The sequence below is a fragment of the Brachycentrus maculatus genome, unplaced genomic scaffold (assembly GCF_059751285.1).
Source record: "Brachycentrus maculatus isolate JH-2025_06_01 unplaced genomic scaffold, ASM5975128v1 h1tg000097l, whole genome shotgun sequence".
In the NCBI taxonomy this organism is placed as follows: Eukaryota; Metazoa; Arthropoda; class Insecta; order Trichoptera; family Brachycentridae; genus Brachycentrus; species Brachycentrus maculatus.
The window spans coordinates 716,831-742,547 of record NW_028280851.1 but is presented as its reverse complement, the minus strand read 5'-3'; the positions used below and the strand labels follow the sequence as shown (position 1 = coordinate 742,547).

The 25,717-nt window shown below is 37.3% G+C and overlaps 1 protein-coding gene across 1 annotated transcript in view; it reads right to left on the bottom strand.

Moving 5' to 3' along the window:
• Positions 1 to 3,764: 3,764 nt before the first annotated feature.
• The window catches only part of LOC148310381 (CD109 antigen-like), a 32,252-nt gene continuing 10,299 nt past the window's right edge, over positions 3,765 to 25,717 (bottom strand). The window contains exons 4-24 of the mRNA XM_088258545.1: positions 24,805 to 25,029; positions 23,088 to 23,338; positions 21,968 to 22,304; positions 20,653 to 20,844; positions 19,302 to 19,508; positions 18,326 to 18,478; positions 16,813 to 16,989; positions 16,606 to 16,701; positions 15,917 to 15,971; positions 14,957 to 15,116; positions 14,142 to 14,446; positions 13,418 to 13,590; positions 12,445 to 12,726; positions 11,102 to 11,241; positions 10,403 to 10,628; positions 8,711 to 8,897; positions 7,794 to 8,119; positions 6,616 to 6,785; positions 6,090 to 6,189; positions 5,198 to 5,360; positions 3,765 to 4,299 (exon numbers count right to left, since the gene is read on the bottom strand). Coding sequence (XP_088114671.1) covers positions 4,025 to 4,299; positions 5,198 to 5,360; positions 6,090 to 6,189; positions 6,616 to 6,785; positions 7,794 to 8,119; positions 8,711 to 8,897; positions 10,403 to 10,628; positions 11,102 to 11,241; positions 12,445 to 12,726; positions 13,418 to 13,590; positions 14,142 to 14,446; positions 14,957 to 15,116; positions 15,917 to 15,971; positions 16,606 to 16,701; positions 16,813 to 16,989; positions 18,326 to 18,478; positions 19,302 to 19,508; positions 20,653 to 20,844; positions 21,968 to 22,304; positions 23,088 to 23,338; positions 24,805 to 25,029 — 4,200 coding nt within the window. The 3' untranslated portion in view covers positions 3,765 to 4,024. The remainder of the gene's footprint in view (positions 4,300 to 5,197; positions 5,361 to 6,089; positions 6,190 to 6,615; positions 6,786 to 7,793; positions 8,120 to 8,710; positions 8,898 to 10,402; positions 10,629 to 11,101; positions 11,242 to 12,444; positions 12,727 to 13,417; positions 13,591 to 14,141; positions 14,447 to 14,956; positions 15,117 to 15,916; positions 15,972 to 16,605; positions 16,702 to 16,812; positions 16,990 to 18,325; positions 18,479 to 19,301; positions 19,509 to 20,652; positions 20,845 to 21,967; positions 22,305 to 23,087; positions 23,339 to 24,804; positions 25,030 to 25,717) is intronic.

The window sequence follows — 25,717 nt, the reverse complement described above, 5'->3', positions numbered from 1 at the left end:
AAATAAAAAATGTAATGCCTTTTATTATTAATTTGTGACTAATATGTGCATCATTTCCAAAGAGAACACGCTTAAAACATTTGAGAGGTTTTATAAAAATATAAAAAATCAGGAATGTTTACAAAAATTAGATAAAATTATTTTGCTAAATTTTGATGAAAATTAGATTTGATAACCGTTTAAACCAGTGGTTCTTAACCGTGTTAGAGGTACCGAACCCCATCAGTTTCATATGCGGGTTCACCGAACCCTTATTGGAAAAATAAAATTAATTTTTTCAAATTCAAAACATATTTATACATAGGTGCACAAAATGAACAAAACCATTAAAAACAAAAAAAACAAAACCATTACAGCATAATTTTCACATAAAAACAAAAATAAAAGAATGAATATTTACTGCAAATCAGTGTGACTTCTGCTGTTGCCTTTCGGAGACCAGTTCAGAAATGCGCGGCAAGTGCCACTCTCATGTCATTTTCGCAACGAAGTCTGTTCCCTTTCTTCGTTTTTATATCCAGCATCATCGAAAAGCATTGCTCACAGAGATTGCGTAAAATGTTAAAACCTTCGTCAAACCCGGGGGACTTACTCACCGAACCCCTGGGGTTCGATCGGACGCAGGTTAAAAACCACTGGTTTAAACTCTTCTTTCTTATAAAACTTGTCTTTTTAGTCTATATCCACTCTATTTGTAGCATATAGAATCCGCAAACTGCCTCCAGCTCCGTCCCCGTAGTTAAGATGAGGGATGTGGTCATCTCGGGCGGTGGGATTCTGATGTCTTTGTGCCCATTTCATTTTTAAAAAAAAATAGAATTCTCTAAAACTGAAAAGTAGCAATTCGCTATCACGGTGCTAGCTCACTATGTAATCCAAACACTCCAAAATCCAAAACGTGCTCCGCTCCGAATAACACGGCTCTGATGGAAGCGAGTAGCTAATGCTAAATTCCAACTTTTGAAGCCGTGAAAGCTTTCAGCATAGCCATGAACTGGGCTGAAGAAGTTATCCAGACCACTGAAGAATTGATTTTTTTTTAGACAAATGATTTAACCTTTGAACACCAGTTACGTTTGTTAAGAAATATAGAATGAAAAGCTTCTTTCAGAAACTGAAATTTCCATTTTTTTCTCCCATTTTTCTCAAAACACTCAATAATCCGAACGATTCCCTAATCTGAACTATCCGCTGCATGATTTACGTTGGGATTAGCGAACTGGCACTGTACTTTTAAAAGACAAGTATTTTATCTCCGCGACAAGGACACGGAGTGCGCAGTGTGTGCTCCAATTATTAGGTCCTAAATTAACATGTTCAGCTACATGCACACTCATAGATATAGCCCTGCATGCTGAAGACAATATACTCGAGCGTAAATTGGGAGCTATTATTTTATCTCCAATATGAAGGTTTTGAAAAAAGTAAGTAAAAATAATATTTTTTTATTAATAATTTATTTATTAATTTTAACCTTATTGTCCAATGTGCACAGTCTTTTGGTATACAAATTTGAACAGTCACACATACTAACTTCATACAACAAAGTGAGATGTTATTATTCTCCTATAATGTAAGTTGTTACAAAACTGTTATCTTAAATACTCTTATAATTAAATGTTAGACTAATTTGTTATGTTATAAAAAGCTATTCGTACTTAGTCCATGGTTTACACAGTCAATCTTCCATAGCACAAAATCGGCAAATCAATGCGATAATGTTCAGTAGAAAGTTAATTTGTTTCAGAATATATTATATAATTTTGTTTTTAAATGGAATGCCATAAATATATATATATATATATATATATATATATATATATATATATATATATATATATATATATATATATATATATATATATATATATATATATATATATAAATTACACTATTGTAACAAATTTTTTCACCATTATTAATTTGATTAGTTTTCATTTTATTTCTATTAATTTTTATTTACATTAATATTAAAATTTGAATTATACACATTATGATTAATATTCTTATTCAAAACAGTATTTCTTACAATTAACGTTTATTAAATATGGCAATTTGACAATATATTCTTATATAATATATAACTCCTTTGTTTTGAATCACTTTTATTTTTGGTACTTTTATCCCAACCGATTTCAATTGACATTAAACTAGCTTTCTATGCTTTAAAATTTAGGCCATATAAAAAAACTTGTCATTCAAGAATGTATAAACCTTCTTGAGATGGTTGTTCCGCTTTTTATATAGGTCAGACAATGCATAATGCGTTTCAACATTAGAGTAAAAGAACATGTGAGAAGTTTAAATAATAATGATTTTGTATAATAATATTTTATTCTAAAAAAAGTTAACTCATTTCATAATTTAAAGATTTCAGAAATTAAAAAAGCATCAAAAACAAATTTTCACATTATTCATAACCGAACAAATGTAAGTAATGCCCTGTTTTAAAATTATTTTTCTATTCCTAGAAATAATAATAAAAACTCCAAGCCTCCATCGCCCCTCACTTCAAACCTCACTTAATTACCCACTCCTCTATCCCACCCACTTACCTTACTTTCAATATTTCTCTGTGTTAAGTTTAGTACACATCTGTTCCCAAATATTAACAAGGTGCTTGTCGAAACCGGTTTGAAAAAGTAGCAAAAATAAAAGTGGCTGAAAACAAAGTTCTAGTATTATTTTATAAAAGTTTATAAAATGTGCAACAAAGTATCAGCAAAAAATATATATAATATCGACGTGCCCTGCGTAAAGTGCTCTAACTTCATTTTTGTCAATTTTGAGATATTTGGTGTATGTTATCAACTGACCGATATCTACGAATATAAACAAACAGAAATAATATATAAAATAAATTACGCCTAGTTTTCAGGCGTATAAGACGCTATCTACATCGAATTTTCGAAATGAACTGAACTCCTAAAATGCTAACTACTTAATTTTGACAAAGCATAAAGTTTTAAAACGATTTAATACATTATTTTATCGTGTATTTGAATGTATAATACTAGTTTAGAATTTCAGATAAAACCGTTAATTAATTTTAAAAAATACGTTTAAAAAATCTTCTAAGCTCTCTCCTGTAAAGTAACAGATTTGAGTACTTTACGTAGGGGCCGTCGATATAATATTACTAAAATATCACAATGTATCAAACCTTCCAATATGAACATAGTAGATTTTTACAAAATATAGACATAGATTTCAACGGTCAATTATCTTTCAATACTGTTTCAAGGATACAATATTTCTGATTACAACTTATATGATAAAACAAAGGCCATTTTAAATTCAACTACTTATTATAAAATTCAGGCATTTTTGTTCTCATAGAAACATAACTCATTGGCGGGAATGTAACTCCGCAAATACCTCGGTATAACTGTACTTTACTCCCTTAAATCATGTTTACACTTCATTTTAAGTGGAACACTACTAAATCACAGGCTTGATTGGAGATAAAATACAACTGACTTAGAGCTATATATAAGTATTATGTAGTTACATTTTAAAATATGTGAACTTTTTTATATTTTAAATGCTGACTTTTTAAATAGTTTTTCTTCTTACCATGCGTAAGCTCTATAGAGAAAAAAACATAATTGAATTGTGTGAAATATGCCTAGAAGAAATCAAAACAATCTCTGACATTTCTGAGATAATGTTTTATGAATACTGGTCTAAATGTAGAGCCAAGGCTTTTTTTTTATCATGTAACGGCGGTGGAACGATGTTCCGACACCTTTTTTCATGGATGATTTTTATTTTATTTTTAAATTTAGCACTTTAAAAGAGAAAAAAAAAATATTTGTGACATACATATTTCTTTTGCAAATACAATTGTTATCGAAGTATGTCGGTCCATTATGAAGTCAAAAAGGCCCTTGCATTCTACTTGCTGCTTAGAGTCAATACACATAGTTTTACGAGTAAGTGGAATTCAACATTTAGTTAGTAAATTTGTACATTTTTAATACAATTTTCCAATTTTCTTTCGTAAGACAACATGTGAAGGAATTCAATGAAGGTATTGAGAAATTAGCAGCACGGCGAGTCCTACGCAAGAGGCAGCAATCGGTTTACCGGTGACGGGCGTGGTGGACCCTGCGGACGTGGAGGACTCCTCCTGGCTGTCCTCGTCAGGGAAGAAGCTGGTGGCTACCTGGCCGTGGGGCTGCACGGGAGGGGGGCGGGCCGCGGGGTCTGCGCAGGAGCCCTGGCAGCGCTCCGCCCAGCACACGTCGCACAGGCTCGAGCCCCCGCCGCCCGAGAAGAACACTCGGGCCCGTCGGGCTAGGAACACGCAAACAAATGAATTATTTTGCCAAAAAACATTAAATCTATGATTTTGGAAACGTACCTAAAAAAAATTACAATTCTAAATGTTCCCATTTTTTTTTTTATTTGCTTTAATTTTTAATTTAGATATATATTTTTTGTTTTTATTTTTTAAATTACAAGTACGAGCATGTAACCTTGAGTTACCCTATTGTTGTTATTGTCTAATTTTTTTTCATGAATGTATAATCTACACTTACGTCATCTGTATTCCACCAAATATATCCAAGAATCTTAGAGTGTAGAACGCCTTTTTTTCTCATAATTAACGATCAAGTTAACACCGTGTTAATCTGAATGTGGCACACAATGCATTATTTAGTGTGGGTAGATAATATTTTAATAAAAAAAATCATTGTTAGTTTTTATTTGAACATATAATACTTATTGGAGGGAGAGATACGTGAAATAATACCAATCATAATGTTAAAGGTTGTTCCTACTGCAGCACCAAGTCATTGTTCAGGGCAGGTTATCCGCTCCCCAATGGTGCATAGGGCACTGCATTATATAAACGCAGTGTTATCTTGATCGTTAACACACGAAGGAAAGGTGATCAGCCTCCGCTTCAGGTACCAGTCCAGGGTGATATTGAATAAATATTTGAGTGAAAAAATCACTTATATTTATTTGACCCCCCCTGGGAAACGGTAGCCAAGCGTGCTGACTATTACACTACGGAGGCAGACGACGGATTTTACTAGACCTAATATATGTATATTTAAATAAAAGTAGAATTCAATCCAATAACCTTGTTTAATTTTGGATATATTACCCAAAAAAAATTAAAGTTAGCCAACCTCAAGAAGACAGCGAGAATGAATTAGAAGTCTCCTTCTGAATGATTACTCACTGTCATCGTCCAAGTCTCTGACGTTGATGACTCCAGGGTGTTCGGCAGCCACGGCGTGACGTCGCGGGGCTCCCAGGGTCAGGCAAGTCTCCCGGGGGCCCAAGGGAGCCAGCACTAAGTGCAAGGTCTCGCCTACATTGCCCGACCGAACTTTTCCACTGGCCTGGTAAGAGAAACAAACATTCAATAGGATTGAAATCATAAACAAATTGGAGGCGTACAAAAATAATACTTGATGTATGCAAAAATAAAATAAAAAATGACTAAAACAAATGATATTACGTTAAATAAATTTTTGAAAAATTACTTTATCTAAGGTGGAGGAAGCTGGTGTGTGTAGTCATTTTTATTAAAATTTTACTTGGTAAATACTACTATTTCTATTGAGACACGTGTTTCGATACTTTCCGCATCATTTTCAAACACTGTATGTAAGCTTAGCCCAAATTTTAAAGTTTTGTCCTTAGGACGTTGAAGGTTCATCCTTCAATGGAGGTAGGAGCTGTTTCTTATAGTAAAAAAAATATCAGTAGAAACATGAACAATAAGCGGGAGGCTTTAGTCATTATCATATTGTAAATTATGGGTCCCTGAAGATGACAAATTTCTTGTCCAAAAAGGTTGGAGTAATATCCAAATTGGACCAGTTTTACACATCGCCTATTTAATTGCCAACAAGATTTTTGTACGCTTACATTGTTCAGGATACTACGTTGCGACATTAAAATGATGGTAAAACATTAAGAGTTGTATTTCAATTAGACCCGGTCAGGAATCTAACCCTTCGTAAATGGTAGCGCTACGCGCCAATTACTAAATTACCAAAAAAACTAAAAAAAAACACTTAAAAGTTGTAAATAATACTAATAAAAAAAACTAATTGATTCCTTACTAGTAATGCAGGCAGGTCAATATCAATATCAAATCCTGATGGTAATCTCATTTCCAATAATACTGGTCCACTCATCTCTTCTTCCCCCTCAGGTACAAATCTGGAATATAATTTACTACTTTTAGTACAATAGATAGGGAAGTCTATTCAGATGGAAATATGGAAGTCTGGGTATTTACGTGATGTCATTCGCTGGTTCATGTGATACACTGTATAACATTCACCATTCTACCCATGATTGACAACCAATCTTTGTCAAGTCAAGTCAAACTTTGTCTACAACATTTACGGTTGTATTTAGTAAGTTAGCAGAAACGATGGGAGTTCAAATGATGGGAATTTCCTGAAAGTTGGACAGGAGGATGACAATGTATGGAGGATGCTGAGAAGGTATTGCCATATTAGAAAACAATCAATGTCTCATTTTGGCCAAAACATTGTACATAGTAGACAGAGCCTATTGCAGATTTTGAATGCCTGGATATCCCTTTTGATAAATACCCGACCCGATGATGTGCAGACTTACCCCACGCAGATTGTGAGCTGGAGATAGTGCGTGGTAGAGGTACTATCCACTCGCGGGTCCAGAGTGAACCGCGGCCACGGCGCTGTCACGTTAGTCCGTCGTGTGGAGCGCAGTGACGCCACTACCACGCCCGATCCGTGTGCAAATACCGAACACTGCCTGTCACGTACCTGACACAAATATTAATAACATAATTTTTTTAACTCATGAAACTTATGAAGTATATGATATGTCAAAGTTTTCTTCTCAGTTTTGACCATTGGATATCTAATTGTTGGGTAATTTATCCAAAATAAAACAAGGTTTGTTGGATTGAATTCTACATTTATTTATGTATATGTTAATACTTAACGCGTTTCGTCTTCTTAGAACATTATCAAATTAGTTACATAAATAAATGTAGAATTCAATCCAACAAACCTTGTTTTATTTTGGATATATTACCCAACAGTTCAATATGGAATTCTACCTACTGTCTGCAGTCACAATAAACATTTGATATCTGTTGCGTCTTCAGATGGTGGCATCTCCTAGCTTTTTTTCAATCTCTTACTTTCTTTGACACTTATCTGCAATTTTATATGCTCCTTAATTATATGTAGTTAGCTTTATTATACAGTCAAATAACCCAAAACATAATGGAAAAACAAACGCTAAGATGCACTGCCCTGTCTGGCAGAGAGGGTGATGTTTTTCTCGATGATCCAGAGACTGACAGTATGTCAGGGCCAGCATGCGGGATTCTAAGGGCAAGCAAAGTAAAGCGGAGGAAACAAGTTCGTCCAAGGAAAAGGTCCGAAATTAGCATGGCCTAGGTGACGTCTATGATAAAAGGACCTATAACCTGAGGACGAGGAGAGCTGATCCCGATAGTCTACAAAGACGATAGGCTGGGATGGAGCCAGGAAGAATAAGATGTTAATTATATGTGGATAGAAGAAGGAACCCATGTTGAGATAGGAGGGTTTCGTGCACCTAATAATAGAGGGAACAAACGCCAGAGGACGCCCACACCACAAATATCTTTGCGACTTATATGAGGACATGGGCTATTCGACGTATGAGGAGCTGAAGAGGTTTTCGAAGGGGGCGTCATTTGTTGCTGCAGACCAATCTACAGGATTGAGACAAAAGAAAAGTGAGAGTAGCCCATATTGGTGCAAGTATGGTAACAGTACCTGCTGTTCCTGCACCAGGAGGTAGTTGCCCTTGTTGACGCTGAGCATGGTGGTGTCGTTGCCGGCGGGGCAGCGGAACTCCACGGTGGCGGCGGCCGCCGGCGGGTTGGAGGCGGCGTAGCTGGCCAGCGCGGGCAGCAGCGCGGCGCCGCGCACGCGCGCGCGCAGGCCGCCTAGCAGCGGGCGCGCCAGCTGCGCGGCCTCCGCGCGCAGCCCTTGCCGCAGCAGCGCCTGCACGGCCCACGCCGCCGTGCCCGCGCCGCGCCCGCCACGGCCCCTCTCGCGCAGCGGGTTGGGCGCCTCCACCTCCCACCACCGGACACCATCTGGGGAAACAACAAAATCATCATTTGCACATTACCTTTTTATTATTTAAACAAACATTTGAAAAACTGATTTACTATATTTTATTTTTATATTTTTCTCCTTGTTGCTGACTTTTTGGAGTATTCATTATTAAATCTTATGTAGTATATTTTTTTAATAATTTATTTTCAAACCCTGAACCAGATCATTCCATGTAGAGAGAGATCATTCGCCATGCCCATGAAATAAACCATCATCCGCAGTCACGAGGGCAAGGATTTAAAAAAAGATAAATAAAATGTACATATCCATCCCTGAAGATGACAAGGTGCCTGTCGAAACCGGTTAGAAAAATGTACCTAAATAAAAGTAGTTTAAAACAATGTTGGAGTTTTATTTTAACAAAAGTTTATAAAATGTTCCACAAAGTATCAGCAAAAAACATTTAAAAAAATTATGTTCGTGGAGATGAGAAGAAATCTTGAAATTCCCAGGGATTATCTGCTTCTAATTTTGAGAATTTCGGAACCCGAATATGTACTGCCTACCGAAACCAACTTCCGAGTGATCGAGACTGATTAAAGTTATCAGGTCATCTAGGCAGTAGTTACCTGTCGTGTTGGCCATGCTGTTGAGGATGTTGGTGGCCTGGAAGGCCGCGGGGTGGCGTGCGGCCGCTAGAGCCGCGGCGATGGGCGCTAGCGTGGCCGCGCCCTGCGTGCTCGCCTCCGAGACGTGCCGCGCCAGCCAATCCTGCGCCTTGTCCATCACATTGCCGTACTCTTCCAACGTCAGGTGCTGTAATATATTCTACAATTATTAGCTCAATAACACATAAATAGCTATCACATTTCGACATTGTCAAGAAGGGTATTTTTATTACAGTCGGCTTAAGATGATCCGGAATATTCCTTATTCTTAATATTTACACGGAAAAGCAGGATGAACACATCTAGAATGAGCTTTTCATGAACAAAAAATTATTGGATTGAAAATTTTGAGCTAAATGGTCTATAGCATGGGTCGGCAACCATTTTTTGTAGAAGGGCCAAATATTTAACGTGGGGATTAGTGCGGGCCACACTTAGACCACACGTTATACAGTTAGTATACCTACTATATTTACGTAAAAATATTTTAGTTTAAAAAAACGTTTATTGCATATTTTTACGACATTTATTGTAATCAATAGAATCAATGAGATTATTGCAGTTGCCTTTGACTTGCAAGTATTTTTATATAAGCTTGCATTTTTGAAGTAGATACGCATAGTATTGCATCTATATGTGGATCCAATAACCGTGAACAGTGTTTGTTTTTCGATAATTCATAATATTTAAAAGTATTTCGATAATTCATAATATTTATATGTATACTTATGTACTTTTCAAAAATATCCATCTTTGTATCCATATCCAACTATGTGAGTATTGGGAGTAATGAAGAGGTATCGGCTATGACAGCAATACTTTTATTACAGACTGCCGAAACTTACTATCGTACTTCTATGAGGAATGGCTCGCACCTCTAACACACTATATCGTGCATTCACAGTAACGTTCCATCATTCTTTCATTCTCTTCTAAAACATCCATCTTATACACATATCTTTGATCTTGGAACACCACTTCCACTTCAAACTTTCTCGAGCATGATGCTGACAGTTGTCATCAGATCACCTTGCCTTGCTTCAATTTGTAATCAATATTTACATTATTCAATAATTGACAATGGAAGGTCAGATATATGACCTGACCATTCTAATACTATATATCTTGTCTTTGGGTCTGGTACGTCTAATAAATGCCTTCTTAAAGGTGCCTCACACATGGCTTTGTGTCAGATGCCTCTAGGTACTAGACCATGAGGGAGACTTAGAAGGGACTTAGAGAATTAGATAATAGGGTGAAAATATCCAAAAATATGCAGCCATTGTAAGTATTCAAATTATAAATCTGCCTGCAAGGACAGATGGCAATGAAAGAGATTGCAACTAGAAAAGGTTCCTGCCTCGTCCGCCTCTGTAATGTAATGGTCAGCACGCTCGGCTACTGTTTTGGAGGTCCAGGGTTCGATTCCCAGAGGGGGGTAAAAATACATATTAGTGATTTTACTTTATAATATTTATTTAATATGGACTGGCCCCTGAAGGGCAGGAGTTGTAAGTAATAATCAAGATGACACAGTGTCTACGTTACAGTGCCCTATGCATCATTGGGTGCGGATAAGGGTTAGAAAAAGAATATATAATATAAATTTATTGTTACGATAGCTTGATGTTAATACTTGGATAATGGATTTACCTTTGTGTCAAGGAAAGTAAAGAGTGTGAGTGCGGTGAGCACCAGTGCGTTCTGCTGCAGCGAGTCTTCCTTTGTGGTTGTGTCCGTCTCCTTCCAGTGCCCATCCAGCTGTTGGCGCGCCGCCAGCCACCGTAGGGAGTCACGCACCGCGCTCACCGGGATACCGACGTCGCGACGTGGCGTGCCCATGCCAGCTCCCAGCCACCGCGCCGTGAATCCTGTCACCCTTCAATTAAAAACATTTCTTAATCAACTTAAATTGTTGTTTGTTAAATTATATTTTGTTTAAAAATAATATTATATTCATGTAGAAAATTACATTGTTTTAATGGTGAGAACATCACATCACCCATTGCCACCCATTTTTTTGCGAGCGGTTATTTAATTAAGTGGATCAAACTTCAACCTATTTTAGAATTTACTACCTGCGTGTAGGAAACTAAGGACAGGAAAGTTTTGGTTGGTTGGAAGATATTGCTTTTTAGCTTTAAGCCCGTACATGAAGTTAAATAAATAAATAGATTTGAGAAATACTCCACAAACACTTAAACTAATAAAAAATAAATCTTTCATGAATTTATTTTGCAACTAGCGGGAATCGAACCCGGGAGGCCAATTGGGCAGTCGAGTATTTAATAGATAACAAGTTAACTAATAAACTTTGAATTAAAAAGGATATTGTTATTTGAAATTTCTTACCAAACGCTTCCTTCCTGGAGAGTGTTTCTTTGGAGACTAAAGGAACCATCGGGTTGAAGATAAGCCAGTTGCTGCTGATAGATCTTGCGCATCAGTTCCATACAAGAAACTCTCACCGACTCTGAGAGCTGTGCTGAACTCTAGAAACAGGAATCGTTTATTTATACCAAGTACTGGAAAGTACCAACCATCAAGCAGAGAAAGCTGATGTACTTCGGACACGTCATGAGAAATGAAAAATATCGTCTTCTCCACCTAATCATACAAGGAAAGATTGAGGGCCGAAGAACTCAAGGACGCCGAAGGACATCATGGCTAAAAAACCTACGACAATGGTTTGGCAGAAGCACCAAATCTCTGTTCCGAGCTGGAGCATCAAAATTGAAGATGGCCATGATGGATATAGGTTTGAATGCATTCGAGACCTTTAGAAGAATGCTAGGGATATCCTGGAGAGACTACAACTCCAACGACAAGGTACTACGAATAACGGAAGAGAGAAGACTATCACGAAGAGACGCGTCAATTAGATCGGTCACATGTTGAGACAGGTTTCCTGTGCCTAATAATATAGGGAACGATTGAGGGAACAAACGCCAGATGAAAGCCCATGCTGCAAATATCTTTGTGACTTATACGAGAACATGGGCTGTTCAACGTATGAGGAGCTGAAGATGGTTTCGCAAAATAGACTGGAGTGGCGAAGGAGGAGGTGTCATTTGTTGCTGCAGACCATTCCACAGGATAAAACAGCAAAATAATCTGAAGGATGGTTTTAGTGTTTAAATACAACCACAGATAGCAGCACAAGTGCCATTATATTATAGATATAAATGTCACCGGGCTTTAGTTATAAGCGCTGCTGTTCATGTACGGTCTCAACTATATGCACATAATTATCAAATCCTGTCACCAGTCAGCAGGGGTAAAAAACATGCGTCCGAAATGTGTTATGATTCAATTCAATTCACCTTTTGACCAATTTTTATAGGTGGTTCCATATTTTAAAGCAAGCAAATATATATATATATATATTTATTTATATATTTTTTTAAAATGGTTGTTATTTGTCCGCCTCCGTAGTGTAATGGTCAGGAGTAAAGGATATGCAATGTACTGGAGGTCCCAAGTTCGATTCCCAGGGGGGGTCAAATAAGCGTAAGTGATTTTTTCACTCTAGTATTTATTCAATACTACTCTAGACTGGTACCCGAAGCGGAGGTCTGATCACCTTTCCTTCATGTATTAACAATCAAGATAACACTGCGTTTATATGATGCAGTGCCCTATGCACCATCGGGTGCGGATGATGGGGGTTTGAAGAAGATATTTTAAAGTCTTACATCGAGTGATTGCAATATGACAGCCGCCTCCAAGTAAGGGATCATGTTGTGGTAGCCGCTGGGCGGGGGCAGCTCCGCCCGCTGCGCGAGCTGCGCCAGCGCGGGGGCCAGGGGCCAGCCCCACACGGAGGCCCGGTAGGCATCGCCCCCGGCGCCCTGCGCGGGCCGGCGGGCGCGGCCCCGCGGCCGGTACATGGTCGCCACCGACAGGTTGCCCGAAGCCGAGCCGCTGGACAGGTCCAGCATGTCGGAGTCGTCTGACCTCTCCTCTTCGCCAGCTGGCTAAAGAAAACATTGAAAAAATCATCAGTATATATTTATAGACTTGACATTTAATTTGTACAACTCCATTTTAATTTATATTTTATATATTAAAATCAAGTACTGATTTTTAAAGTCTACTAAATTGTATATGTATTACTAAAAACACAAAAATAAAATTTGTGACAATTGTTTTTTGTCTTTTTCTGGCATTCTGTCTAATAATGCGGTAAAATTTAATTTTGCGGAAAGGTACGGAAAATTCACATATTGCTCACTCCTTTCAACAATGTCATATATAAAAATGACAATTTTCAGTTGTGCATTCAGATATTTTCGGAATGCCCAGAAAATGTACTATATCCCAGCAAAAGCAGCATATTTTTAACTTAATTTTTACCCGCTACAGGGCAGAAAGTGTTGTTTTTGCATTTTGAAGAAAAGGTATTGTTTAATTATTTTTTTTAATAAAGTAAATATTTTTCAAATGGAGAAAAAACATTCAGGTTTTACCTAAAAAGATTTGTTGCATAGTAAAAAGTTCAATAAGTGGCTTGATATAATACATTGTATTATATTTTTAAACTTTAAAAACAATCTCCTGAAACTATGTCGTAGAAAGGAGTGAGCGAAATATGCATGAAATAAAAAAAATTAACTTACTTTTATTCATTTTAATATAAGAATATCTTAAAAATAATTTGAAAGTTACCAAAATTTTCATTTCTTGTTCATAGGAGTCTGCTAGCCCCATTCCCGTTGCAGTAAGCTGGAGGGTGGTCATACGTGGGCCGTCTTGAGAAGTGGGAATCAATATGAAGAACACAACTGTTCCCGAATGTCCGGGTGGCACTGATACTGACTGCCTTTGGTACAGTTCCAAGCCTGTGGAGAAGGGTATAAGAAAATAATATTCATTTACTAATTCAACTCTACATTTTCGCCTAGCAGTATGAGCAGTATATGTACAATATTTTGTTATCACATTGCACTGATGACTTTATAGCCATGTCTCTTGTTTAAACCCCGTTTTATCCTTTTTCAAATAAATAAATTGGGTGAATGTGAAAACTGTTAAAAAGTTTGTAAAAACAATAAAATAAATATTTGCTTCAAATGTTCACACGTTTGAACTTAATCTACGTTTTGTTAAACTTCTTCTCCATCTTTGTCCTCATTGCTGAGGGTTGTGACCCTTGTCGAAGCAATGACTCTTCTCCAGTTATATCTTGACTGCGCTGCACGTAGCGCTCCAACCACCGCTGCTGCTGCTGCCTTTACTTGATTGGTCCATTGTGTGGGGGATCTTCCTCTCCCTCTCTTCCCCTCCAGGCTACCAATCACAACCAATCGTTCCAGGCTATCTTCATTGCCACGCGCAACGTGTCATTTGTGCAACGCGCAATTTGTGAAACTACCGTATTACATATGTTCACCTTTGGGTGTGTCCAGTTCGTTGCCGCTGTGGAACCTGAACTCCTGTCTCAGGTTGTGCAGCGTGATCTCGGCCTGCACCTCCCGCGCCGTGGGGTTGGAGAGCGAGGCGGGCAGGGCCAGCAGCTCGCCCTCGCGCAGGCAGCGCGGTGCGGCGGCACGCAGTGCGGGGCGCAGCGCGGCGCGTGGGGCGCGCGGTGCTGCCATGCCCAGCCCCTTGGTGGGGTGCACGGCCCACGCGCCCACTCCCCACCCGGCCCCTGGGTTGGCCGGCAGGCGACGCCCTAGCAAGCCCTTTCCCTCAGACCTGGAATTTGTGTAAATATTAATGTACAATAGGCTCTCGGCCTGCCCGGATCACTTTGATGGAGATCGAAATCCCCCATTAATACTGAAGTTTCAAATTAAAATTTGAATTTTGATTTGATAACTTCAGTATTATGAGAGCTACTTACTCCATATTGATTTTTAAATATAGTTTTTGATAAAAATCATAATCACTCAGTGCCGCGCGATCTACATACTTATATATCAGCATGTTAATTCTTTGTCTGCTAGCGACATGTTATTTCTTTCACTCTAATAAATGTGGTACTACGAGAGAGCGAGACAATTAAACTAGTCGACTTTTGTTTGATCCGATTTCCAGCCTCTCATTCAGTCGCTGAGTGACAGCGTGTTGGAGTGGACGTACTGTCTATGACTCGGTCGGTACTTGCTAATATAAAAGGAGTCTTTGGTACCCTGCTTCGGATCATGTATAATTCTAATGACACATGTAAAAAATATGTGTAAGTGAATGATGAAGTTAGCTTACCCTACAGTGATGTTAGAGAATAGCCACGTGTCGGAAGGCAGGGCTCCGAGGAAGACTCGGGGAGCAGGGGGGACGGGCAGTCTGCTGAAGGCGTAGGGCCCCGCCAGGGGGGGGCGGGTGCTGCTCTCTGTACTGCTGTCATCACGTCTCATCTGGAGATCTACAAAGATTTCAAAGACATATATGTTACAATGTGCATTGTATTTAAGTTGTTTAATTTATGTTAGTTTAAGAAGACAAAATAAATACTGACATATCGCTCACTCCTTTCAACAACGTTATATATCAAAAATGGTCAATTTTCAATTGTGCATGTTTTCGGAATGCCCAGAAAACGTACTATATCCCAGCAAAAGCGGAATATTTTTAACTTAATATTTACCCGCTACAGGGCAGAAAGTGTTGTTTTTGCATTTTGAAGAAAAGGTATTGTGTAATTATTTTTTTAAATATACTAAATATTTTTCAAATGGAGAAAAAACATTTGGGTTTTAACTAAAAAGATCGGTTGCACAGTAAAAGTTCAATAAGTGGCTTGATATTTATTTTTAATACATTTCGTTATATTTTTAAACATTAAAAACGATCTCCTGCAAAATCAAGTTTTTTGATTTATGACGTTGTTGAAAGGAGTGAGCGATATGAATATCATACTATATATCATGGGTATACTGGCAAAAAACCTTAACTCTAAAATCCCTGTTTGAATAATCCCTGTTATTTAAAGCTGAATAAAATTTTAAGCCTGAATAAAATACCCGCTATTAAACTTGAAATTGAATTTACTTTTAAAACCACATAAATATGACTTTTCAAACTACTTAGTATATTTTGCCAGTTTATATAACGTTAAAAACTGTATAATTTGCGTCATAAAGTAAAAATTGCATATTTTCGAGTTAAGGTTTTTTGCCAGTCCACCCATGATATATATATCTATATTAAAATAAACAAACTTACTTTCCGGATTTCCTTGGTCATAATTATAGTCAGTCAAAAAAACGATTCCCAATTCCTGAAAAAAAAGATGATATAATTAACTAATTATAATAAAATTAATTAACAAATTTAAAATTTAAAAGTTTAGCGGAAGCTAAACTGGCAGTGCACAACGGAGTCCTGGTTCCAACTCTAATGTATGGAAGTGAAACATGGAGCTGGCAAAAGAATGATGAAAGTAGACTGAATGCAGTCGAAATGCGATCTCTCAGAAGAATGTGTGACAAAACGATGTATGATAGATGTGCGAATAGTGAAATAAGGAAGGAATGCAAAGCTGAAATAAGCATTATCGATAAAATTAAGAAAGGTGTGTTGAGATGGTTTGGACATGTAGAACGAATGAGTAAGGAATGAATGGTAAAACAAATTTATGAGGCGAATGTTAGCGGGAAAAGAAGCAGAGGAAGACCGAGAAAAACATGGCACGATCAGGTATGCCAAATACTTGAAAGTGGTCAGGTTAGGAGTCGTAACAATCGGCGGGTATGTATGAGGAGATGCATGAACGTGGAAGAGGCGAAGAATGTTTGCAAGGACAGAGTGGTGTGGCGCTCTATTCTCTCTGCCTACCCCTGCGGAGAAGCGGCGTGATGGTTCGTTAGTTAGTTAGTTAACAAATATTGTATTTCAAAATTTGGGACACTTACATTTATTGTTTCCCCGGGAGCGCTATTTCCAATTTCTCTGAACCGGTCATGCAGCTCAGGTGAGAATGGAGAAAATGATCGTATTTCACGCAAAACCTATAAAAATATTTTTATAAAATCAAACACACTTCAGAATATTAAAAATATTAACAATTATACATTAAATGTCTTTTTTTAACAGAGGATTTTAGTTATCCGTTAGCTTACAGTTTCCATGGAGAGTCCATCTCCCTGGCCTGCTTGGTAGTGGTGATCGGATGCAGCAGAGAACATGGGTGAACCTGCAGCAGCCATGAGAGCCACATATGAGTCCGGTTCAGCTGTCACTCGCAGGTCCACATTGCCCAGCGGCTCGGGCTCTTCCGGAGACAGAAACAGCTCCACCTGATAATAGCATTATATTGGAGTAAACACAATACATCAAATACTGCGCATTCCAAACATTACCCAAAAAGATTCAGTAAAAGTCTGGTGTATGAATAAAATCCATAGATATCACCACAATGTAGATGATGATTAGCTATTGTCAATCATAGATAATTGTAGACAATTGTTTTCATTGGATTTCTTCATTATCTACATATTTATTTATCTATTAACACGTTGACTGCCAAGGCAATTTTCCAATTCTGTAAAAATGTTCTTTTACTTCTTGATTTTTAATAAATTCTTATAATTATATTTTCTGTTCATTTTTTAATAAATTTTCTGTTCATTGATTTTTTGTTTTCTTTCCAGAAGCCATCTATCCATTTTAGCACTGATATACTATGAATTTCATTGTAGCTTTACGAATATGGCAAGTAAACACAGTACGAGATAACTCGTAGTCGGCGTCCTAGCAAAGAACGCAATCTGCGAGTTATCTCATAGTTGGCAGTCAAGGTACAACTATAACCAGTATAAATTGCAGTAGCAAGCTTATTGCTTTAAAGCAATTATCTTCAACAACAAACTAATGATATCGGTCAAAGTTTTATACAGCTATTTGAAATTAGGTGGGCTAATAGTCTTTGTCGACAAAAGAAAAATGAATTTTCTTTATATTTAATTATTATTATGTTGTGTGTATTGTAACTCTTATTGTATCAAAGGTTAAAGAATTTTATTAAAAGTTAATATCTCTAACGTTTTGCCCGATTGCCCGTACCGCATACAAAAAAAGATTATTCCCGTATTATTTTATGAGGTAGTTGGATGCACTCTCGCAGGGTGGTTCTATTTGTATGTCTGTCACTTAATGTCGGTATTATTTTGTATGTTTTGAACATATCTTAATATTTGAAATAAAACCTGCTCTTTTTCCATATGAAATCTTCATTAAAACTCATCAGTCAAAGGGTTAAAAATTATCTTAAATTAAATCTTAATACTTTGTATTATATTAGTCAATTACCATTATGCATTAAAATTAAACACTTGAATATACCACTTAAATGAGTTTTATTTTTATTTACGACAAGTTTCGAAAACGACAGATGTTTTCATCTTCTGGTACAAATCAAATTAAATTATTGTTTTCAAGTGTTTAATTTTAATAAAATAATCATGTCATCCACAAAGTTAATGCCGAATCAATAAATAATATATCATTATGTAGATTCATGTTTTTTGCATGTACTATAAAGTCACCCAAAAGATTACTATAAACTAAGCATACATTGGTGCGTAGAGAATGCCTAATTTTGAGGTGAGACAAAAAGTATATATTTTGACTAACGTTATTTTGAAGCAGGCCTTTGACTTGGAATTGCAGTGAGGCGATTTCCATCTCAGAGGATTCTGATACGTGGCACACTATCAGTACAGCTTCGGGAGCCATGGCGTGTGTCGCCTGGAACTTCAGTTCATCCATCCTACGAGCCGGAATAATCTGGAATATAATCAAATATTTATGTTTATTCATTCATTTCATTTCCACAGTATCACCATCTTTTTTACCGTTAAACTGCGGAGAGTCAATAAATTGACACCTGTTACAGGGCGTCAATAAATTGTCGCGTGACTCGCCATTCCTGTCTGAAGCTGCCAGAGAGCATCTGACCTTCAGCGAAGGTCAGATGCTCTCTGTCGTCAAATGGTTACCCATACACGGTCTCTTTTTCGATTTTATAATAAAATTTATATGAAAAATTTCTGATCCTTATGGCAATATGATGGAGAGTGACATTTCAAGTGACTATTTAAGTAACATTGATACTATTAGTGACTCCAGCAGTGCGAGTGTTGAAAGCGTCATACTCTTATTCGTAACAAAAGAGTTTTAACTTCTTCATCCGATGACAGTTTACCAGTTCTGCCCAATGACATTTTTACGGATATTCCTCAAAACAAAGAAAACAAAAACAAAGTTTACGAAAGGAAATAGTTTTGTTCATTGTATTTAATATTCTACATTTATGGTAAATAAAAAATACAAATTTTATTTATTTTACTTGATTAATGTTGATATTTAAATTTTGATTCTTTCTCTAAAATACACAAAAAGAATTATTGAAATCCAAAAATATATCATGAAGTTATGGCATTTTAGATTTATTTTAATTTTTTTATCAACACAAATAAAAAATGTATCACAATTCTGACATAGATTCACATAATGACCTCAGCGGCATAATGGTAAAAATTATTATTATAACAGTGGATTATTTTATGCAATTATTTTTAAGCTACAAAATAGAAATATGTTTCCTTACTTGGAAAGTCTTGGCATATATGACCTCGCCTCTGCCCAGGACGTAGTAGGTCAGGGTCCTCATGGGGGCGGTGGAGTTCACTCGCACATGCACCTCGCCATTCACCGTCGGAGTGCTGGTCAGAAGAGTCACTTGAATCAAGTTATCTCTCTCTTCTGAAGGTGGGAGAATATTACTTATAACTTCCTTCAGATCATTGTAAATCAGCTAAAAAAAAATTTAAAAAACATATTAACAATTTTTTAAATTATTTTACTAAACAACTTGTACATTGGCAGGCTAAGGGCGCTTGTCCACTACCCGGAATTTTACCATCCGGTTTTGAAAAATGAAAGCGACTACGACAGTTTAGCGTGATCGAATTTACCACGCACCGATCAAGAGCACCGATCCAAAAAAAAGTGGACAAAAGCACAAGCCAATTCAAGCCAACGTTTCAAAACGCTAACTGACGTGCCAGACGGTGAAATTCCGTGTAGTGGACAAACGCCCTTATTATTATGAAGATTTGTGTCGGGTTGTGGTCCCGTGTTCGTCAGAGTTCCTCGGTTCGAACCTACTCCACCACAATTTGACACCAATTTCTAACAATAAGCCGCTTAGGCTCACAGAAATAGTATGAAATTGAAATATTTGTGTAAATAATAAAAACACAAATATTTCTCTTTATTTAAAAAAAGATATAACTAGTGATATTGGTCAAGGCTTGTACCTTATATGTATAGCTGGTTTGATTAAATGTACTGATTGGCTTGTACATTTTATTTTATTTTAAAGAATAACCCTTAAAGCCCATAATTTAGAAGCTTATCCGCAGGTAGGATACTAAGGATAGGGAAGGTATTTATACATAGATGTCTTCAATTAAAGCGTAAATATAGCTTTGAAATTTCTATGTACACTATTCAAATTCCAAAATTTGAGTAGTGTGGTTGTCAATCATGGGTAGAATGATGAATGTTACATGTGTATTAAGTGTTTAAACTAGCCCATGATATCCCTGTAAAATGCTCATACTTTAATATTTTTCTTTATATTTGAGATATCAACTAGGGAAGATAGATGCGATACAAACATCCGGACTAATTGAACATAAATATTCTTGACTTCGTATTGCCGTTGGCGGGAATCGAACCCGGGGCGCATTAAATGTGATCTATGATGAAAGAAAGATAGTATTATTTTTTTTTAGATATGTATTTACAATCAAAATGACAATGGCAACCTAGAATTCAAAATTAGTCAATAATTTTGGTGATGGGTTCAATCCTTTAAATCGGCAACACAATTATTTTCTAGACATTCAAATTATATTTTACTAATATGGTGTTTAATGAAAGAGTTTACACACCTCGATGGTCATAGGTTTAGGCGTGGTGCCACTATCGGGGTAGATGGTGAATGTGACCCTCCCATCAGCACCCAGCGGCTGGCTGACTTCCGTCACCTCGGAGCTCTGGGCTGCATCACCGGGGAAACTGTACTTCAGCGTGAGCTGCCCTCCCTCCAGAGAACTGAGGTTCTCCCAGTCGGATACTTGTGCCTGATAAATAAAATAGTATTCAATATCATATGTTTATGGTATTCAGCCGTTAGGACTATGCACAAGCACATCTCACATCAAATGGAGCCAGTATAGAAAGATGAATGAAATTTAAGTATTTGGGAAGTGCTCTTGTTGAAAACGTCAACCTAGAAACTGAAGTAAAGTGCTCGTACAGTTTTTAACAAGATGACAAATATATTCTGTAACAACAGCCTCAATCTGAAGCTTCGGCAGACAATGGTTAAGTGTTATGTCTGGTTAGTATTTCTATACGGAGTGAAACGTGGACCCTCAAAGTCAGCACTATGAATCGACTAGAGGGATTCGAAATATGGCTTCATCGTAGAATGCTACGCATTCCATGGACCGATATGGTCAGCAATGCAAATGTGCTCCAAAGAGCAAGAGCAGGGAGACAGTTGCTGACTGATATCAAGGTCCGGAAGGTGCCTATCTAGGGCATGCGCTGAGAGGTGAGAAGTACAAGCAATAAGTGCAATAGCACCTAATCATAAAAGGCAAAATAGAGGCTCGACGAGGCGTGGGCAGAAGACAAATCTCCTGGCTCCAGAATATAGGAGATTGGACGGGGATCAGTACTGTCGGGGTGCTGTTTAGAGCTGCCCAAGACAAGGAAAATTACTCTCAAGTGACAGTCGACGTCAAGGAGACCTGACATAACACAAACAGAGAGAGAGAGAGAGAGAGAGAGAGAGATTCAACATCACCCATGAAATTGTTTTTGCGGAAGTGTCCACCAAATGTTGACAAGTTTTTTTAAAACAAGATTAATTTAACGACGGGTTTGATATTTTCATACACTTGCTTGGTTGCTCACTTAGGTTTTACTGTATTGTTAAGGTGGAAGGAGATTTTGCTGTATTTGTGGGATTTCGTGGGAGACGTCACGCAAATTTCCGTTATACTTAATTAACTTATTAATTAGTGCGCCGTTTTACCCAATGTTTTCCACTTTCCTCCTTCCAACCCTCCCCTATTCAGTAATGTAGCGAGGGGGTGTTCAGAATGTGTATATTACCAACCCTCCTGTATAAGAACACAGAGGCGTGTTACCGTAATGAAGGAATGGATAGAAGGTTCCACCTTCTTGGCATCTCACCTGCACTATGTAGGGCAGGCCCGGCTTGTAGAAGCGCGGCGCCTGGTGGGAGATGTAGTGTCGCGTGCGGTGCAGCCACACGAGCGCGGACACGTTGTGGCGCCGGCCCGTGAGCGCCTCCTGAAGCGCGGCTTCCAGCACGAGGCGCCGGCCGGCCGCCGCGTCACCCCCGCGCAGCTGCAGCTCCGCGCCCAGCGACAGCTGCAGGGACAGGCGCCCCTTCATGTGCTCTACGCGCCGCAACGGGGTCTGGAACACGGGCTGGATCACGCCCGAGAAGAACATCGGGTACGCCGTCAGAGTCACCTCCCCCTCCACCTCTTCGCCGCTGAATTGCCTTGAAAAATGATTCCTCACCTATCAAGTATGCAATTACATAAACCAAAGCCAAATCCACATTCTGCAAGATACTAATAAAAAATACTACATTCTGCAAATCATAATGGTGGGGAAAAAAGATGGATGCCGAGGACCTGGCAACCTTCGCAACATTCCCGACTGGACCGGGATGAAAGGAGTGGAGGAGTGTTGCGGACAGCACAGGATCGCAAAGCCTTTGCCATAGTGATCGCCAACGTTGGGGGACCTAACACGGCACACGGAGGGGGAAAGCCAAATCATAAGGAGCATAAAAATGTACGTTGATGACAGCGCGTCTAATTACAAAATACTTTTCATAATATTGTATATTTTTGAAAATGTAATTAAGAATAACTATTATAACTAAATCATTTTTCAATGGTTTATATATATATATAAGCTTTTGATGTGCTGCAGAATTCTAAATAGAATTTTGGTGTGTCATGGGTGAGAAAATTTATTTTATTTTTGAAATTTAAGACATTTGAATATTTATTGATACAATGTCAAATCATGCCTAAAACCTTTACCATAACTTAACTCATTCAATTAAATTCAAATTAAATAAAATCATGGTTTTCAACTCCTGCCTTGTTGTGTATATAACAGAATTTTATACAGAATTTTTCTAGCCTCACACCAGTCTGATTATGTCGGTTACAACGAAACATAGTTGCTGGTCAGATAATATTAATGTGGAAAAAATTACATTGTTTTTATTTTATTCTATATATATATATATATATATTAATGGACTTACTGGGCAGTCACGGTGACAGAAATAGATCCATCCGGATAATATATGTGCTCGGGAGTGTCAATTTTCAAATTGAACTTTGGCATCACATAGTCTGCGACGAGGATGGTCTTCACATACATCTGTCCGTTGACTTCGACCTCGAAGGACCACTCTCCGAGAACTGGGAAGTCCGATATTTGAACTTCTTCACTGAAGACTCCTTTAGTTAGAGGCAACTTGCCCCACTGCTTCAGTACATGTTTGTTTCCATCCTAAAAAAGAAAAAAATATGAAATTGTCAACTTACGCAGGTACTCTGGGGTACAGTCGAGTAGATTATATAGAAAAGAGATAAATAATTTGATATTATTTATATTCAAAGCATTTACTTTGTGGTCAAACATTTGAATTGATATTAGTAATGTTAGTAAATAACCACTCACCGACTACTTCTGTCTACCGGTTTCGAGACGTACCCGTCTCTTCGTCAGGACATACACTACAATTTAATAATCATCCGAACAACACTACACCACACCCACTTAGTACTATTCACATACACTATCACTACACATGCAAAACATGCAGAGCGAGTTGTTAGTCCCACCATGCTTTTGGGAAACTAAATAATAAAGTAAAAAATGTAATATAAATATACGCAGGTTGTATTATAAATAAATAATTTGACTTATTTTTTTTTTTTTACAAAAATGTTAATAAAATTAGTATATAACCACTCACCGAGATTTTTACGTCTACCGGTTTCGAGACGTACCCGTCTCTTCGTCAGGACAATCACTGACGAACAGACGGGTACAATCACTGACGAATCCTGACGAAGAGACGGGTACGTCTCGAAACCGGTAAACGTAAAAATCTCGGTGAGTGGTTATATACTGTTTTTATTAACATTTTTGTAAAAAAAAAATAAATAAGTAAAAATGACTAACCACAAAGTAAATGCTTTAAATATTAATAATATTGAGAATAAAATAATTTGAAATATAACATTCAGTTAGGGAGAATATCAGATTCTTATTTATTTATTTTTTTAATGAGAATAATTTATGTTTTTATTATTTACAAAAATACTTCAATTTCACACTATTTCTGTGAGCCTAAGCGGCTCATTATTATAAATAGGTATTAAATTGTGGTAGGGTTCGAAACGAGAAACTTTGACCCAAGAGTCTGCGACACTAACCACGGGACCACAACCCGACATGATATTGTTTGTATAATGTCCAGTATATTTATTCTTCTTCTTCAAACCTTCATCCGCACCCGATGGTGCATAGGGCACTACGTGATGTAAAAACGTTGTGTTATCTTGATTGTTAACACATGAAAGAAAGCTCTCTGCTTCAGGTGCCAGTCCAGGGTAAATTGAATAAATATTAGAGTGAACAAATCACTTTTATTTATTTGACTTCCCCTCTGGGAATCGAACCCGGGACCTCCAGTACGGTAGCCGAGCATGCTTACTATAACACTACGGAGGCGGATGACTGTATTGACATATGTATCTTGTTTTTAAAGAATGCAGTTTTACACTCGAAATATTATCCAGAATTTAAAAAGTGACAATATTTGATTACGACTGTATTGACATATGTATGTATATTTATCTTGTTTTTAAAGAATGCAGAACAAACTCGTCAGTATACACTCGAAATATTATCCTGAATTTAAAAAGTGACAATATTTGATATTTCACAAACAACTTTTTTTCACTTACCTTTAAAACCATTCCGGGTTTCATGTTGACAAACGGTTTAAGATGCTTATTGAGAACTAGCAGTCGGAACATGATGGTATCCCCCGCTTCATAGACTTTCTTGTCAGTATGGAGGAAGACGCAGTATGTTTTGTTCTGTGCCGTTAAGGTTGCGGTTTTGAGGAAGTTTTCCCCAAACACAGAGCGCGCCGTCAGCGTGTATTCCCCCTGGGTCAAGGCTCCAGTCTGCAAACATAACAATCAGAAACTTCTATTATCAAGTTGGCGCCATTTCAGGACTTATTAATTTATTTATATTTTTTTACAACATTTTAAGTGTCTAAATACTTCACAAATCAGGATTATCTCCAATTATAGGAGTTATTTCATATTTTTTGACCTCTCGTCAAAGATGAAGAGGAATATGGAAGTGATCACTTTACACACGTGTAACATTCACCAATACTACCCATTATTGACAACCACACAACTCAAATTCTTGGAAGTTCTATATATATGAACCAATTTTGAAACATTGTTCTTGTATCACTAGAACTTCACTAGAGACATCTATTGGTGAGATGAAAAGAAGCTTTTTACTGAGCAGAAACTCTTTTATTAGTATGAAGTCCGAATCCTGGATTATAAACACATACATGAGAAACGCCAGAAAACATCATTTTCATTTTTATTATTATAGCTTATAATTTGACCAGTTAATTTATTTACAACATTTTGAGTGTGTCCAAATACTTGTTCACAAATCTGGATTATCTCCAATTATAGGAGTTATTTAATATTTTTTAATGTCTCATCAAAGATGAAGAAGATTATGGAAGTCAGGGCATTTACAAAAAAAAAAATTACTATTTATTTATTTGCAAATTTTACACCTTGTAATATAAAAAATATTTAGTTATATTTAGTTGAATTT